Source organism: Sprattus sprattus (genome assembly GCF_963457725.1).
Source record: "Sprattus sprattus genome assembly, chromosome: 4".
NCBI lineage: Eukaryota > Metazoa > Chordata > Actinopteri > Clupeiformes > Clupeidae > Sprattus > Sprattus sprattus.
Window position 1 is genome coordinate 18958855 of NC_137923.1, and position 13900 is coordinate 18972754.

A 13900-nucleotide genomic window follows, 5' to 3' on the forward strand; every position below is an offset into this window, starting at 1 on the left:
GGAGCATCTGGAGAGACGCAGGTTTGGACACGGAGGGAAACTACGCCACGCACCACGACACCGGAGGTTTCCCGGCTGCCCCCAGATGTAGAAGGTGTAGTTGGCCGTGGGGGCGGAGAGACAGACACAGAAAGAGAGAGAGAGTGTGCGTGGTGTGTGTGCGCCCATCTCATCCTTTGCCTCAAGATGAGGGACTTATTGGCCCGGCCCTTGTGTTGAGGTCAACCCAATACAGCGACATAAAGATAAGGCTGGATTAGCCAAGCGAACGGTAAGGACACATCTCCTTTTGTTAGCATAAGCCGGGGCTTAGTGTGAATGCGTTAAGCACTGCACCAAGGCAAGGGTTCACAAAATGTCAGTGTGCTGGCGGGAGCTCAGGATTTGACAGTTGCTTGAAAAGTTTGTTTGATGCCTGCATTTCCTAGTGGAGCACATGGTTCCTCTTTGATCTGGCATTCCTGAAATGTGTTTTTTGATCTATACATACGATAGTGATCTTAACAGAGAAATACATACAAGATAGGTTGGCTCATTGGTACACTCCTGGTTGTTTGACATGGTTACAATTTGATACCAAGACACTTGCTAGAACTATATTGGTTTGGAAATGATGCATAATGGTGGCTTGTTGTTCAATGAGATTAACCTAAAAAAAATGAACTAATCTCCAAAGTGCACCCATCACTGTCTGACACCTGTTCAGGGTTTTAAGTCACTAACACTAGCACAGAGACACAGGCCTAATAATGGTACTAATAGCTATGCTTTTTCCCCATATGCAATGACAACTGTGCGATTCCCTTCTAATGAAATGTAAATTGCGAGGCAAGTGATCCTTGGCAGTGAGATGTGGGCAGTGAGATGTGAGGCACGTTAGGCAAGGCCGAGGCACCAGAGGCTAAGCCTCTCTTCACTTGAGCTCTTCAACTCCCATAACCTGGGGATCCAATCTGGCTTACTTTTCAAGCTCCATGAAGGGCTTCCATCAATCACACAAACCTTAAGACAAACGCCCACAACAACTCTGACACGGGAGGTAGCAATTTTGCAGTTTTCAGCTCTCAAGCATATGGGAGATGGATGTGCACCCCTCTCTCTCTCTCTCTCTCCCGTTGCCTCTCCCTCTCCTCTCTCTGTCTCTCTCTCTCTCTCTAAGTGATGGGCACATGGCAAAACAAACGTTGAAAGTTCAGGAATGTTTGTTCTGATCCCCCTATATGTCTTAACATATTTCAAATTGACACTCTGACGTTTGTTTTACTTTCCTCCGTGCAGTGACATGTTGAAGGCAAAAAAGCTATTCAGCCGGTGCCAGAGAGCACTCAGCAGCGCTATTTGTGCCCCCATAACACAACAAAAAAGCCTCAATGCTTCCAGTTCTCAACGGGGAATCGTCTGTATACAAAATGCCGATATTCAACCAAGTAAAGCTTAGAGTGTCTTGTGTAAACCAACACTCCCTTCCCTAAGTAATTACACCAGACGAGGGAGGCCATGCCAGCAACACAAATACCCTGCCTGTTAAGAAAGAGAGAAAAGAAAAGGGCAGGACACAAACCCAATTTTTTAACTGTTTGTCTGTGTAGAGGGTGAATACATCCAAATAACAGTAGGTCTGGTGAAAACATACACATGCTTTCAATCGCTTCGCTTTTTGAAAGAGGGTGGGCCGGAACTAGGCTGGATGAATGCTAGGGTGATTGTAGACAGAGCGCGGAGGGGCTTGGGATGACCTTGGGAAAGCAGACTGCATAATGACAGTGAATTCCTCTCTCCGAGTGACGGCTGGGGATACACAAATCAGAAAAATCACTGGCTTGGCTTCGGGGATGCAGCACCTCGCCATTCCTGGAAATGTATGGCTCTGCATTCCAAAAACAAATCTGGTTTATGAGAACAACAGTCGTTTGCTGGACGACACTTTGAAGAGATATTACCTACACTAGGCCACATTCTTTAAGGAAAACTTCCAGCAGCAACAACAACTACCCTTAAGAGCTACCAGCTCTCCAAACATGGGTCCTAGATGGAATGTGTGGACACAGCACATACATCAGTCTCTTCCAGACCAAATACCAGCCTCCTCAGGGCTGCACCATGCTCTCTCTTGGGCAGTACCTGTTTTCTAGCTAGTGTATGAGTGAGGGGTGCCATGTTCTATTCCTGCCTGGCATGCTGCCATGAGTGCCTGTAGGAATGAGGTGGCTCAGCCGGACTGTTAGCTGGGCATTAGAGCAATGAGCTGATTAACCCACGCTGACCTGGGCTACACGTTAGCGAGGATCCCCTCTGTAGGCCGAGCTCCTATTAAAGTCATCAGACTGCCATGCCTCTGCAGCTCTTTCGGCACTGACAAACACGCAAGCAGCAAAGTAGGCCCAATGCTGAAGTCAAAGCTGCCATGTGCTAGCTTCAGAGGCCCAATGCTGAAGTCAAAGCTGCCATGTGCTGACTGTGGAGGCCCATGGAAGCAGACACAGTTTAGTTACTACCAGAGTGCTGTGTTCATTACATTTAAGGCAGGTACAAAACCACATCAGGCAATAGAATCCCCTTTGGATTTCATCAATTTGTAAAGGTCATCACTATGCATACAGTGTGCTCATTACATTAATGTATGTCTGAGTTGACACAGGCACCTAGAAAGATAAGAAGGTAATTGCCCTCAGCTTCCTATATGTGGGTGTGGAAATTCAATAAAGATAATATAAACCGGGCGGTGATCTAATCATTACTAACATGTACTGGTGCCATTAGCAAAAATTACCTTACAGTGTAGGTTAAACCAACAATAGTTTTCCAATATCAAGGTGGCTCTGCTTTTTAAAAGCTGTGTGTGTACATATGTGTGACATGCTTACGGATCCTCCCTTTGGCACCCCCTCTGTCTTTCTGTGTCTGGATAGGGAGGGTTGAGGGGTTGGGGTGGTGAGTGGTGGAAGGGGGGCAGGGCTAAGAGATTAAGTCAGATGGCCGGGGCCACACCTTCAGTCGGCCAATCACAGGTGTTATCCCACGTGAAGGCAGATAAAGTGGGGCCGCATTAGCACTAATCCAGCCCTGATCTTTGGAGTATGTTCCCGCTACTCCACCTGCCCCCTTTCATGTGCTGTAAAATAATCAAAGTACACATTTTTCAGGAAGTGCGCTATGAGATATATCAAACCAACTGCTTCCTTATTTACAGAAATAACGCATGTGGTAAAGTACCTTTACCCACACTTCCCATATCCTTCTCTCCCTCCTGTTTGATATGAGCCGCAGTGTAACTCCGTAGCCACACAGCTGTTGAGGAGGGGTGTGAGAAAGGTGCGGGTTTGGGAGGAAATTAATTGAGGGAGGAAGAAAATTAGTCGGATAAGGGCCTAGGGGGAAAGAGTCAGAGAAAGAAAGACAGAGAGAGTGAGTGAGAGAAAAAGAGAAGTGAGGTGACTCAACCCGGTGTCAGGGGTGAAAATGCTGAGGTGAGTGTTAGCACCTTTCCTCTGTCCCTTCCCACCTGCCTCAGGGGTTTGTCGCTCACACCTACAGTAGCTCCCTCACCTAACACACAGCTGGGTGGGATTAGGATGGGCAACAGCATGACGTGGTGTAATGTGGTTACCGTAAGTTATGCAACCACTACTATCAATAACCTGAGCAGGCTGACGTTGGCGACTGCTGCGCTCTATTTTAAATGAATGGATCAGCAACTCTGTGCTGGAACCGTGCACCATCACTGTAAGCCACCTGTTTAGTCTGTCGTAGATGCGCCAAAACAACAGAGGATATTAGTTATTTAAATCAATTCTACCAGGATGTAGTTGTGTTCACAGGGTACATGTGAGACAGTCCTTAAGTTGATAACAGGTTTGTGGAGATAAGAGTTTCCAGGTATTGATGGAAAGTTATGAGGATGGTCGTAATGGGGATTTCATGCAAGGGAAATTAAAACTGATGGGAAAGCAAATATGAGAAAGGAAATTGTTAGAAGAAGAGCGTGCATGGTCTTTTTATCCGTTGATCTTTAAAAGCTTAAATACACATTTAAAAGACAGACAGAGAGAACTACTTCTGCATGTTGGGCGTGTTCATGGGCAGGGTTAAAATGAGTGTGTGTGTGTGTGTGCGTGTGATTGAGGAGCGGAATTGTGTGGGGCTCAGACTGAGTCAGATCAGGGACTTTAAGTGATCATGAAGATCGTGCCAATTTTTGACTGAACAAAGGAGGGTTTCAGTCGTTACATGTTGTATGGCCGCAGGCCACAAACTCCCCACACTGCCTGACCATTCTTCATGCTGATTGCCGCCCGCAGCCATGGTTTCTGTCAAATCTTTGACATATCTGCACGGCTCACACTGAACGGCCTGTTGTGGCCAAGATTTGACAGTGCCTAAGACGCAAGAGAGGCAAAAAAAAAGGGTGGTGATTGAGGAGAGCCAATGCACTGCAGAACACAGAAGCGGATAGAGACCCATTTGTGGTGCAGAGAAGCGAATGGGGCAGAGAGCATGTCCTTCCAGACGCGATGACACTTTAGTTATCGTAACAGCAGGCCGCATGAATGACCCCACTGTGTAGCCAAGAGAGATGACGGTTATAGACACGACATGGTGGACATCCCCTGAATATCCCAACACATGGGGGTCCGGGGTGTGACGCTGAGAAATCGTTGAGATTACATTTGTCCCAGTAGCTGAGTGTCGCTGCGCCATTGACTTTGCCATTTACGGCCCCTCTTTTTCACTTCGCCATCTTCAGAGCGGGAACCAGCAGCACAAGAGGCATTATGTTTTTTTTTCAAAACCAATAATGGGTTTAAAGTGTGTGTGTCCAAATGGGTTGACCATGGACTCAAACGGGGGAGACGACCTTACCCACAATTCATCACCACTTAGCCAACCTGACAGCAGATGGGAACAATCTAACCTCAGGAGGGCCATTCATCAGCGGTCCTCGTTTCTGAGAACTGACACAAGTGTGACTGCAATTAATCTAAGACTGTGTGTGTCTTGAGGCATTTAAGCCAGTAATAATGGTATCTCATACAGACCTTATGAGGTAGCAGCATTTGTTATAATGTCTCGCAAAAGAAATCAAATAATGATGTAATCGTTTATAACCATGAGGGTGCCGCAGAATGCTCTTCAAAGCTTTCAGATATTAAACTTCATCTGTCATGTTCAGAAAAGAAAACAAGAGTTAGGACTGAGGCTTGGGTGACAGCATGTGTGGAAACTCCAAAACACACAAGACTTAGGAGATAAAACAGATGGCCTGTCCTCCATCAAGCACGATCACCATATCAAGGACTAAGTATCGTAAACAGTGCAATCAGGGGCCACCTATCTGGTGCCTGCAGTGTCTCCCAGGCAGTACTCTGAACTGTACACGGAAATCCTTTGATAAGCTTTGATGAATCTGAAAAGTCACTGTTGAATGTTACAAGTCTTCCTTGTTTGTCTTTGAATGCCAAACCGTCCTCTCTGTTGTTGCTATGGAAGAGGAAAATCGAATTAGTGTCAGATTCCTCCCATCAAATAAGCACCCTCTGAAGAGCTGGAACATTAGGAGCGATAAAGGATCACACAGAGATGTGTCACGCATCATTCCCCCTCTATGTTGTCTCGTAGCAGGCAGGACAGGAGGCCCCATGACTGGATGTGGTCCATTGAGGCCACCTCGAACCCAGTCTGGCAAAGCACTTTGTGTGGGTGTGTGTTTGTGTGTGTGTGTGTGGGGGGGTGACTGGTCTGGTTATGTCCTTAGTCCCTACCCCTTTGCCATTTCCTGATCTGCGGAAATGTTTTGCTTGTCCTTACCCTGTTCAAGAACAAAAAACACCGAACTAGTGAATGCAGCAGAGACAGGGGGAAAGGGGGAAAGAGAGGGGGAGAGATTCACTTTTTTAACTCAAAAGAGAGGAAATGAGGATGTCCAGGGAAAAATAACAGGAAGTTGTGTGAGGTAATTCCTCTGAGTGGCCTTCTGAGTCCAGGGAGAGCGTGGTGGGAGGGAGGTGAAAGGGGAATATAACACCGACACACGTACACACACACGCACACTGTCCATATGGACCTAGAGGCCCCAAGGTCAGCAAATAGGTGTGTCGTAGTGATTCCTGTTTGAGAATGATTATTTTCTCTTCTCCACTATATAAGTCTGTGCACTCCATTTCATTCTTTCATGTGAACATGTAACGGAAGTTTAATTAGTGAAGCACAAAAACGCCAATGCTCAACTTGGAATAGGTGAACCCTGTTTGCTTCCTCTTGCTCTCTCATGTTGTTCTTTGCAGCATGAACTGTTTCAACATGCTCAGCCAGTGATTCACTTCTCTGTAATACCTTTCGCGGAAGAAAGGCATGAAGCTGAATTGGATGGGAGGAAGTGTGTTGATCCCAGTGAGAATGGGGTGGATGGTTCAGCCCTGGATGAATTACAATGGAGATTGATTGAAGCCTAATAAAATGATAACAGTGAAATATAAACCACTACTACATGTGCCTCAAAAAGCAATGCAATAGCACATGAACAGGGGTCAGGAAGTCTATGGCACTGTTAACGAACTCTGAGAAGATACCTGCCGCCTTTTTTGAAACGCTAGCTGAAACAACGTACAGTATATGTATATGCTTGTGATTTCTCCCTGTGTATTACAAAACCTGTCAGATAGAATCTCAGCACGCACGCACACCTGCATATCATGGGCTGCTAAAACAAACAACACTCATCTCACCCCACGGCTTCAGAGAGATTTCCCAGCATTGGAGGTGATAAAAGACTGCTTGTTGAATAGAAAGAAAAAAGGGACTTGTGCACCTAAACGTCTGTTTCTGTTTGTTTTGCAGAGTTTCAATGCTCCAACCCATTCTAAAATGAAGTTATGGAAAGGTGCCGCCTTGGTCATCATGCTCTCCTGTGCATCTCTGTGCGTCCTCGTCACTAAGCTCGCAATGCCAGCCACGCCAGCCAAACAACCCTCCTGGGTGGCACCCCCAATGCCACCACCTTTAGTCTCAACATCATCATCATCATCAACAACATCATCTCCCTCACAGTCATCTTCATCACCTTTGAGGCCAGAGAGGATGGGTGGTCTCCGTCGGCAAGCCCGGTCTGCAGACACCATTGGCTCTCTCCTCTCTGAGTGTAAGCTGGGTTATTTCTGTCTTCTGAGACAACGGTGGCAGCACTGATGAGGTGGCATCTGAAGGCACTGACAGCCGGCTTAGGGGTTTCTCTATGCTGTCTTCGGTCTGTTTATGTGACTGGGGCTTTTTACACTACACTCTTACGCAGATTCAGTCAGCACCTCATGCCTCATAGCCACACCACAGACTGGAGTGGTGGAACGAGGGGAGTCCCGGCTCTGCAATGTGTAAATTAACTGACAGGGAGGTTTGAATGCGTTGGTTCTTGGCCAGTTTTGGGGAGCTACACTCCCTTACAAACACAAGTGCAGAATATCTTTTAGATTTGATTAAGTGTGACCCATTGTTAGTGTATCTTTTACACACTGAGATAATGGATACATTTCTTACTTTGGTACCTGATAATTACAGTTGACTTCAAGAAGTTAACAATATCTCTGATGTTAGGACCAATGGCAGATGGAGGTCATGTTTTATCTATTTCTTATATAGTTCTGAAATGTCCATACATTGTGCAATGCCTTTGTGTTTTGCTAGAGATGGGCTAGAGCTAGAGATGATCACATTGTGCATATCCATATTTGACCTTACCTGACATCACTGCTTTCTGCTCTGTCCACCCTGCAGTCACCAACCTTTTCCAGAGCTACACAGAGGGGGAGCTGAAGCAGATCGTCAGTGCTCTGGTGGACAGGAAGAGCCGCAGGGACAGCCAGGAGGAGTCAGAGGAGGCCCTCAGTGGCACGTGGAGTGCCAGGGACAGACAGGGCCGCAGGACTAAACGTGCCCGCGAGGGCCGGGGGCCGTGCTCACTGCACGAGAAGTACTGGACAGTGAGTGAGCTGGGCCTTGGATACGAGAGTGACGAGACCGTGGTGTTCCGCTTCTGCAGTGGCAAGTGCGTGGCGCGCAGGCGCAACTACGACATTATCCTGGAGCACCTGCATCGGGGCGGGCAGCTGGATGAGAGCAGCACGTGCCGCGAGAGGAAAGGGAGAGGGAAGAAGAACAAAGCCCGCTACAGCCCCTGCTGCCGGCCCACCCGCTACGAGAAGGACATCTCCTTCCTGGGCAACAACAACATCTTCTACACGATCCCTGACGTGTCTGCCAAGGAGTGTGGCTGCGTATGACAGCTCTAGGGTGGGCTGGTGGCTGGGGGGGACTGGGGGTGGGGGGGTCAAAGATATGTTGTGGTTGAGGGGATGATGTATTTCAGATGCCTGACAAAGTGACGTGATGTGGCCAATGACCAAAGGGCCATGGGGTCACGACTGGCCTTAAGAAAGGCATACCCTTCATTTATGTCTCAAGTGTCTTGGTCAGAACCTCCACAAAGACCAGGCAATAGTGGGAATCTGGAGACAACCAAAGGCCTTTTGTAGGAAACTTGAAACCACTGTGTACATTTGACATTACAATGATCCTCATTACTTATTCTGGATGGACCTTGTGTTTTTACCCAACCAGGAAAAAAATCTGGCAAGGAATGTTGTTTTGAGGAGCTAAATGCTTATAAATGCTATTTTAATGCTGAAGTTGTATGTCTGTGGATATCTACCTCACATTTTGATGTTCCTTTTTTCATTTCCCTGGACTGAACATCCAATCAATTCAGAGACTAGACAATCATCTCCTTGTACTTGAGCATTCAGTGACATGAATTAGTATAGCTTTTTTTGTTTTTTCATACTTTCTCTCATCTTCCAGGTCAGACTGCACAAATGGGTCTCAAATACTGACAGCCATATTCTAAACCTCTGCTGCTTCAAAAGCCTTGCCAAAACAACATGTTAAGTCAGATTCAAGCCCGTATTTCTCTTAACAGAGTTAATTCTCACCCAAATTCAAAACTTGCCTCCAACAAACCTTTTAAACCACAAAAGTATATTGTTCTTCTGCCAACACAGAAGACAATACTAGCTCCCCCACATTCCACTCACAGCCTAGTGAACACAAACCCGTTACAGTGCACACAGTACACCCTGAGGCTATCTGAGTCAAAGCAGATCTGCATCGCTCACCGGTGCGTTTTCCGAAAGTGTTGTTGAACAACTACCATAGCTAAATGGTAGACAGTTTCCACGATGGTTGCTCAACGATGCTTTCAGGAAACGCAGTCCGGGTTTTAACGCAGATGGGCAAACACTCTATTTCATAACATTACTATATCTCCCCTCCTGTTAAACTTAAAATGAAGACATCAAGAGGCACTCAACAAACCAAATACATTTCTTTAAGGAGAGCATTTATGATTGACATGCGTAATGTGACAGCTGCTGCTGTGACACACTGGGTCTTTAGGCAAGTGCCACTGCCCTAACGTGCAGGTAAAGAGCTTGCAGCTCCCTGTTCCACAGTGTGGCAAGTCAAATAAAACCATTAACTTACAGTTAAATAAAGAATAGACCACAACAGGATTGGACCCATGCCTGGATCCATCACAGCTTAAACAAGGCCAGTGTCTTCACTAATGTGCTTAAATGCAAACTAGACGGGAGCACTAGAGTGGTTTCTTACAGGCTTAAGTTACACAAATCACCAAAGTAAGGTGTCTGCTGTAAGACCCTTTCTGCACTGCACCTTGTACACTGATCACATTGTACAGACTGTTCCGGATACAAGAAAAATCCAAAATGCCTGCTTCTGTAAACCCTTTTGACATGGTTTTTTCTTTTTTTTTGCAAGAAAGTATTCCCTTAATTGTTCATTTTACTAATGCTTTAAGTTGGTTTTGTTTTGTGTTAGAGAACATATTTGTGTCTGGGATTGTGAATTAATTTCTGAAAAGGGTATTTCTGTTTTACCCCAGTTAAGCATGGGAAATGAAAAAACAACACTGCACTTGCACAACTACAGAAAGCAGTAGCCTAAAGGCTTTAGCCTCCTGGTGTATCTATAGTTAGGACTAGCGTCAATGAGAAGGATTTGGATGTCCGCTCCATCTTTTTTCATGTAACCAAGAGGAATGGTATCATGGCAGGAAGTATTAGATTTATTATTTTTGATTTTTTTTTTAGATTCTTCCCACCTTGGCTTTTCAGCAACAGTTACTACCAGCTCTGACATTGTTGGGTTGATCCAACCAACGGCAGTTAAGTTGATGCAGTGCATCTTTGTTGTGAATAATCAATATTTATTGGAAAGTGGTATGCTTATTTATTTTAGAGTATGTTGTTAGAGTGGGAGAAAAAGACTTATTTATTTTTAAAGGATGTGCCAAAAACGAGTTTGTATTAAAAATCTGATATTCTTTAAAGGACTGCTGAATAAACTTAACCAGCTTAAAAAATAAAATGATCTTTGTACCTTTGACCTTCTTCATTGAGTCAATGACTACGTAGCCTAACCTGCCGTTGTGTTCATCAAAAGGTTTAATTTTACATTTGGGTCTATAACCCTCCTTTTGTGCAGTAGCCTAATGATGATAAATCCTACTGCATGCCATGGAATTGAACAGGCCAACCATTAACATAAGCAAGGTGTCACAACCGAGCAAATAAAGTACTTTTCTTCATATTTGGCATGAAAACAATCATGTGCTTGTCACAGATGTAGATTAACACCCCGCGTGTCAGAGCAAAGCAAAATGAGATTTAATTAAATAAATAAATAAAACACTAATTCTGGCCTTTTCTTGTGGATCCTTATCCACAGCCATGACTAGGCTATCCTTTAGGCAAGAGCCACTGGGTGATTCCCAAACCCAGGATGTCTACGTGGATGATTTAAATGTGAATGAAGGGTCGGAAATCTGCTGTTTGCGTGGTGTTCTGGAGAAAACAGTAAACAGCTCAATGTAAACATTTTGGTGAGGAGAGCGCTCTGTGGTCCAAGCCAGATCACTCCTTAGAAAACATCCACGTATTCCCAGATGTGAACGATTAAGAACCCCTCAGCAGCCCCTTCTCCATCCACAATGTACGAATGATTAATCTTTCACATGTTTAACTTTAAAGTCAAACTTGCAATGTAAATATCCAAGATGACTCATCTAATCACCTCGTCTCTTTTAGGTTTACTTGGTTCTTGCAAACTGCGCTGCAGAAACTGCCCTCAAGTGAAAATAGCGGCGGAGCTGACAGAAACAGACTTCTAGCCTACTTCTTGTAGAGGTTTTCAAAATGATCAATTACATTATAAAATTGTTCCATGGCAGCAGTCAAGAGGTCATAACAATTTGCCATCCTAACTGCTCAACAGTTGGCTAACTTAGCTAGTTTACAAACCTGGACACGATTGGTCTTTCACCATCCATTTAATTTCCGTAGACGGAACATTTTGCCTTGTAACTAAGTAACAAAATGTGGTTGGTGATAATTAGCTGCGTACCTACTCACCTCTCACCGCCACTATGATGGCCATAGACATGTATGATGATGGCAACAGGATTGGGGGTGGAGCGAAGACAGCTTTTTGCAATGCACCTGGGTGAAACAACAGTGCCAAACAAGGCAACAAGAGTCAGCATCTTCGCACCCTTGAGGTAAGCTATCTTTGACATTATGCGGTATTTCTGTAAAGTAATAAGAATGTTACCCGCTGTCCCTTCACCTTATAGGCTATTAGCCAACAACTAAGATAGATGATGTAGAGATTTACAAATCGAGTGAAATATTATTTTGACAGCATGCTAAAAGTCAGGGAACTGATGTAGTCTATACTAGATAAAGCCTATACAAACTGACGGAAAGTATCTATAGAAAGCGTCAGGTTGACAACTATAATGTGAATTACCTTACCTCCATGAAAAGGGTAAGCCTATTTTTTCCCATTTTACTATATGGTATGCTTGGTCGCCACAGACGCACGTAAAGTCAACAAAGTAGCCATGCCAACCACAACTGTTTTACTTTTTCCTGTGTTCTGTGAGAGGAGGGGGCGAGGGCCTACTTAGGTTACTACGCCTGCATGTTTGTTCATTTGAAAATCTGGTATCTATGCTCATTTGAAAACTATGAAATACTAAAACGTCAAAGTAAAGAACACACATGAAATATATATATTTTAATCTTCATCCAAAAATTCCAATTTTCCAAAGTGAAGTTTATATATGAACTTAATTCCTTTCTGTTCTTTTTCTGCCAGCCACTTTGCTTTTTGTACCTAAATAGACTGAGACATGGCCTCTAGTGATCTGCAGTCATCAGATGTTGTGGAAGATCTGAGGAAGCAGTGCCTGGCCAGAGGAGCTGCTGGGATCAAGGGTCTTGGAAGGCAAGTTGTGCATCATCTTAGATTAACATGAACTTAATCATATTCTAATACTGTTTTCAAACGGTAAATATTCTTGTGCTTCAAAGGTCATTTCGCATTATGGATGATGATGGTAGCAAATCACTGAACTTGGATGAGTTCCAAAAGGGTTTGGACACTTATGGAGTGACCATGGCCAAAGAGAGGGTTTTGGAAGTGTTCAGAATATTTGATAAAGATGGAAGTGGTACAATCGATTTCAATGAGTTCCTGGAAGAATTAAGGGTAAGTGTATTTAGTTCAATGTAGGCAATGAGGCTCAGGCCTGCTTTTTTATATACAGTATATTATGGAGGTTTAGATTCTTGTCACACTGAAGCTAAGGGAATACAAGGAAATGTGGTGTTCTACACTTCCATGTTAGTTAATACAAGTATTTAGCTTGACAAACAAGGGACGTCTGATGCTACCCTTTGAATTTACCTCCCAGTGACATTGATATCATATGGATATGTATTTACTCACCCAGCTCTGAAACAATGAGCTTCACCCATCAAATTTGCCTCCAGTGGGATGAAAAGCAAAGACACAAAAGTGTTTTATTTTGCATGTCTTCTGACATTTTACACAAGTCAACAAAATTCAAAAGATTTGAAGTTTGCTACTGTAAGCAACCCATTTTAATTTGTGTTATTTATCCTCTCCAAGCCCCCAATGTCAAACACGAGGAAGCAGGTAATTGTTGAGGCTTTTAAGAAGCTAGACAGGACAGGGGACAGTCTGGTAACCGTGGAGGACCTGCAGGGGGTCTACAACAGCCAGCACCATCCCAAGTTCAAGAGCGGAGAATGGAGCGAGGAACAAGTGTTTCGCTCGTTCCTTGACAGCTTTGACTCACCCTACAACAAAGATGGCAAGGTTGAGTAAACAGTGTTTAAAAAAATGTAATGCACATCATTACAAAGTTCACCAGTGTGGCTGTACAAGAGATGACTCATTCAAACATCTGGTCTCCATCTTTGGAGTTGTAGTAAGTGATGTGAGAGATTTAGTAAAGGTGAAGTCATGCTATTTCTTAGATCTTCTGACTCTCTTTGTTAGAATTTCTCATCAAATCTTGCATCCTGCAAAAATGAGATGGAAGATTTACATTTTTGTTTTAATAACTTTCTTGCACAGGTCACCGAAGAGGAGTTTCTCAACTACTACAGTGGAGTGAGTGCCTCTATCGACAGTGACGAGTACTTCGTCACCATGGTGAAAAATGCCTGGAAGCTATAGGGCTCTGCTAAACCTGTTGTTCCATCCAAGAACAGGCGTTCAACACTTGTTATGTCGTCAGGATTTAGGAGGCCTCCTGTGGCTCGTGAGGAATTGCAGTAGTATAGTAAAGGTAGACCTGTGGGTTACTGTCTAGCAGCTGGAATCCCATGTTTAGGAAAGGTAGAAATACACCTATGGATGAAAATTAGTCCTTTTGAGATGGCTTTTCCTCTTGCCTCTCAGTATCATGTACATTACACCATGCTTGGACATTCATGGTGTATACTAGACACTTCGATCTCAG

At 44.4% G+C, this 13900-nt stretch overlaps 2 protein-coding genes across 2 annotated transcripts; both read left to right on the plus strand.

Moving 5' to 3' along the window:
• Positions 1-152: 152 nt before the first annotated feature.
• Positions 153-8270, plus strand: LOC308364828 (uncharacterized protein; the record flags this gene model as incomplete). Its single annotated transcript, XM_080838084.1, has 3 exons — positions 153-271; positions 6835-7135; positions 7765-8270. Exons 2-3 carry the CDS (start codon positions 6862-6864, stop codon positions 8268-8270), a joined length of 780 nt encoding a protein of 259 aa, XP_080694210.1. The 5' UTR covers positions 153-271; positions 6835-6861.
• A 3989-nt stretch (positions 8271-12259) lies between these two features.
• On the plus strand, positions 12260-13614 carry capsla (calcyphosine-like a; the record flags this gene model as incomplete). The annotated part of the gene is made up of 4 exons (XM_080836947.1): positions 12260-12354; positions 12441-12618; positions 13042-13251; positions 13513-13614. 4 exons carry the CDS (start codon positions 12260-12262, stop codon positions 13612-13614), a joined length of 585 nt encoding a protein of 194 aa, XP_080693073.1.
• Between the last annotated feature and the right edge of the window lie 286 nt (positions 13615-13900).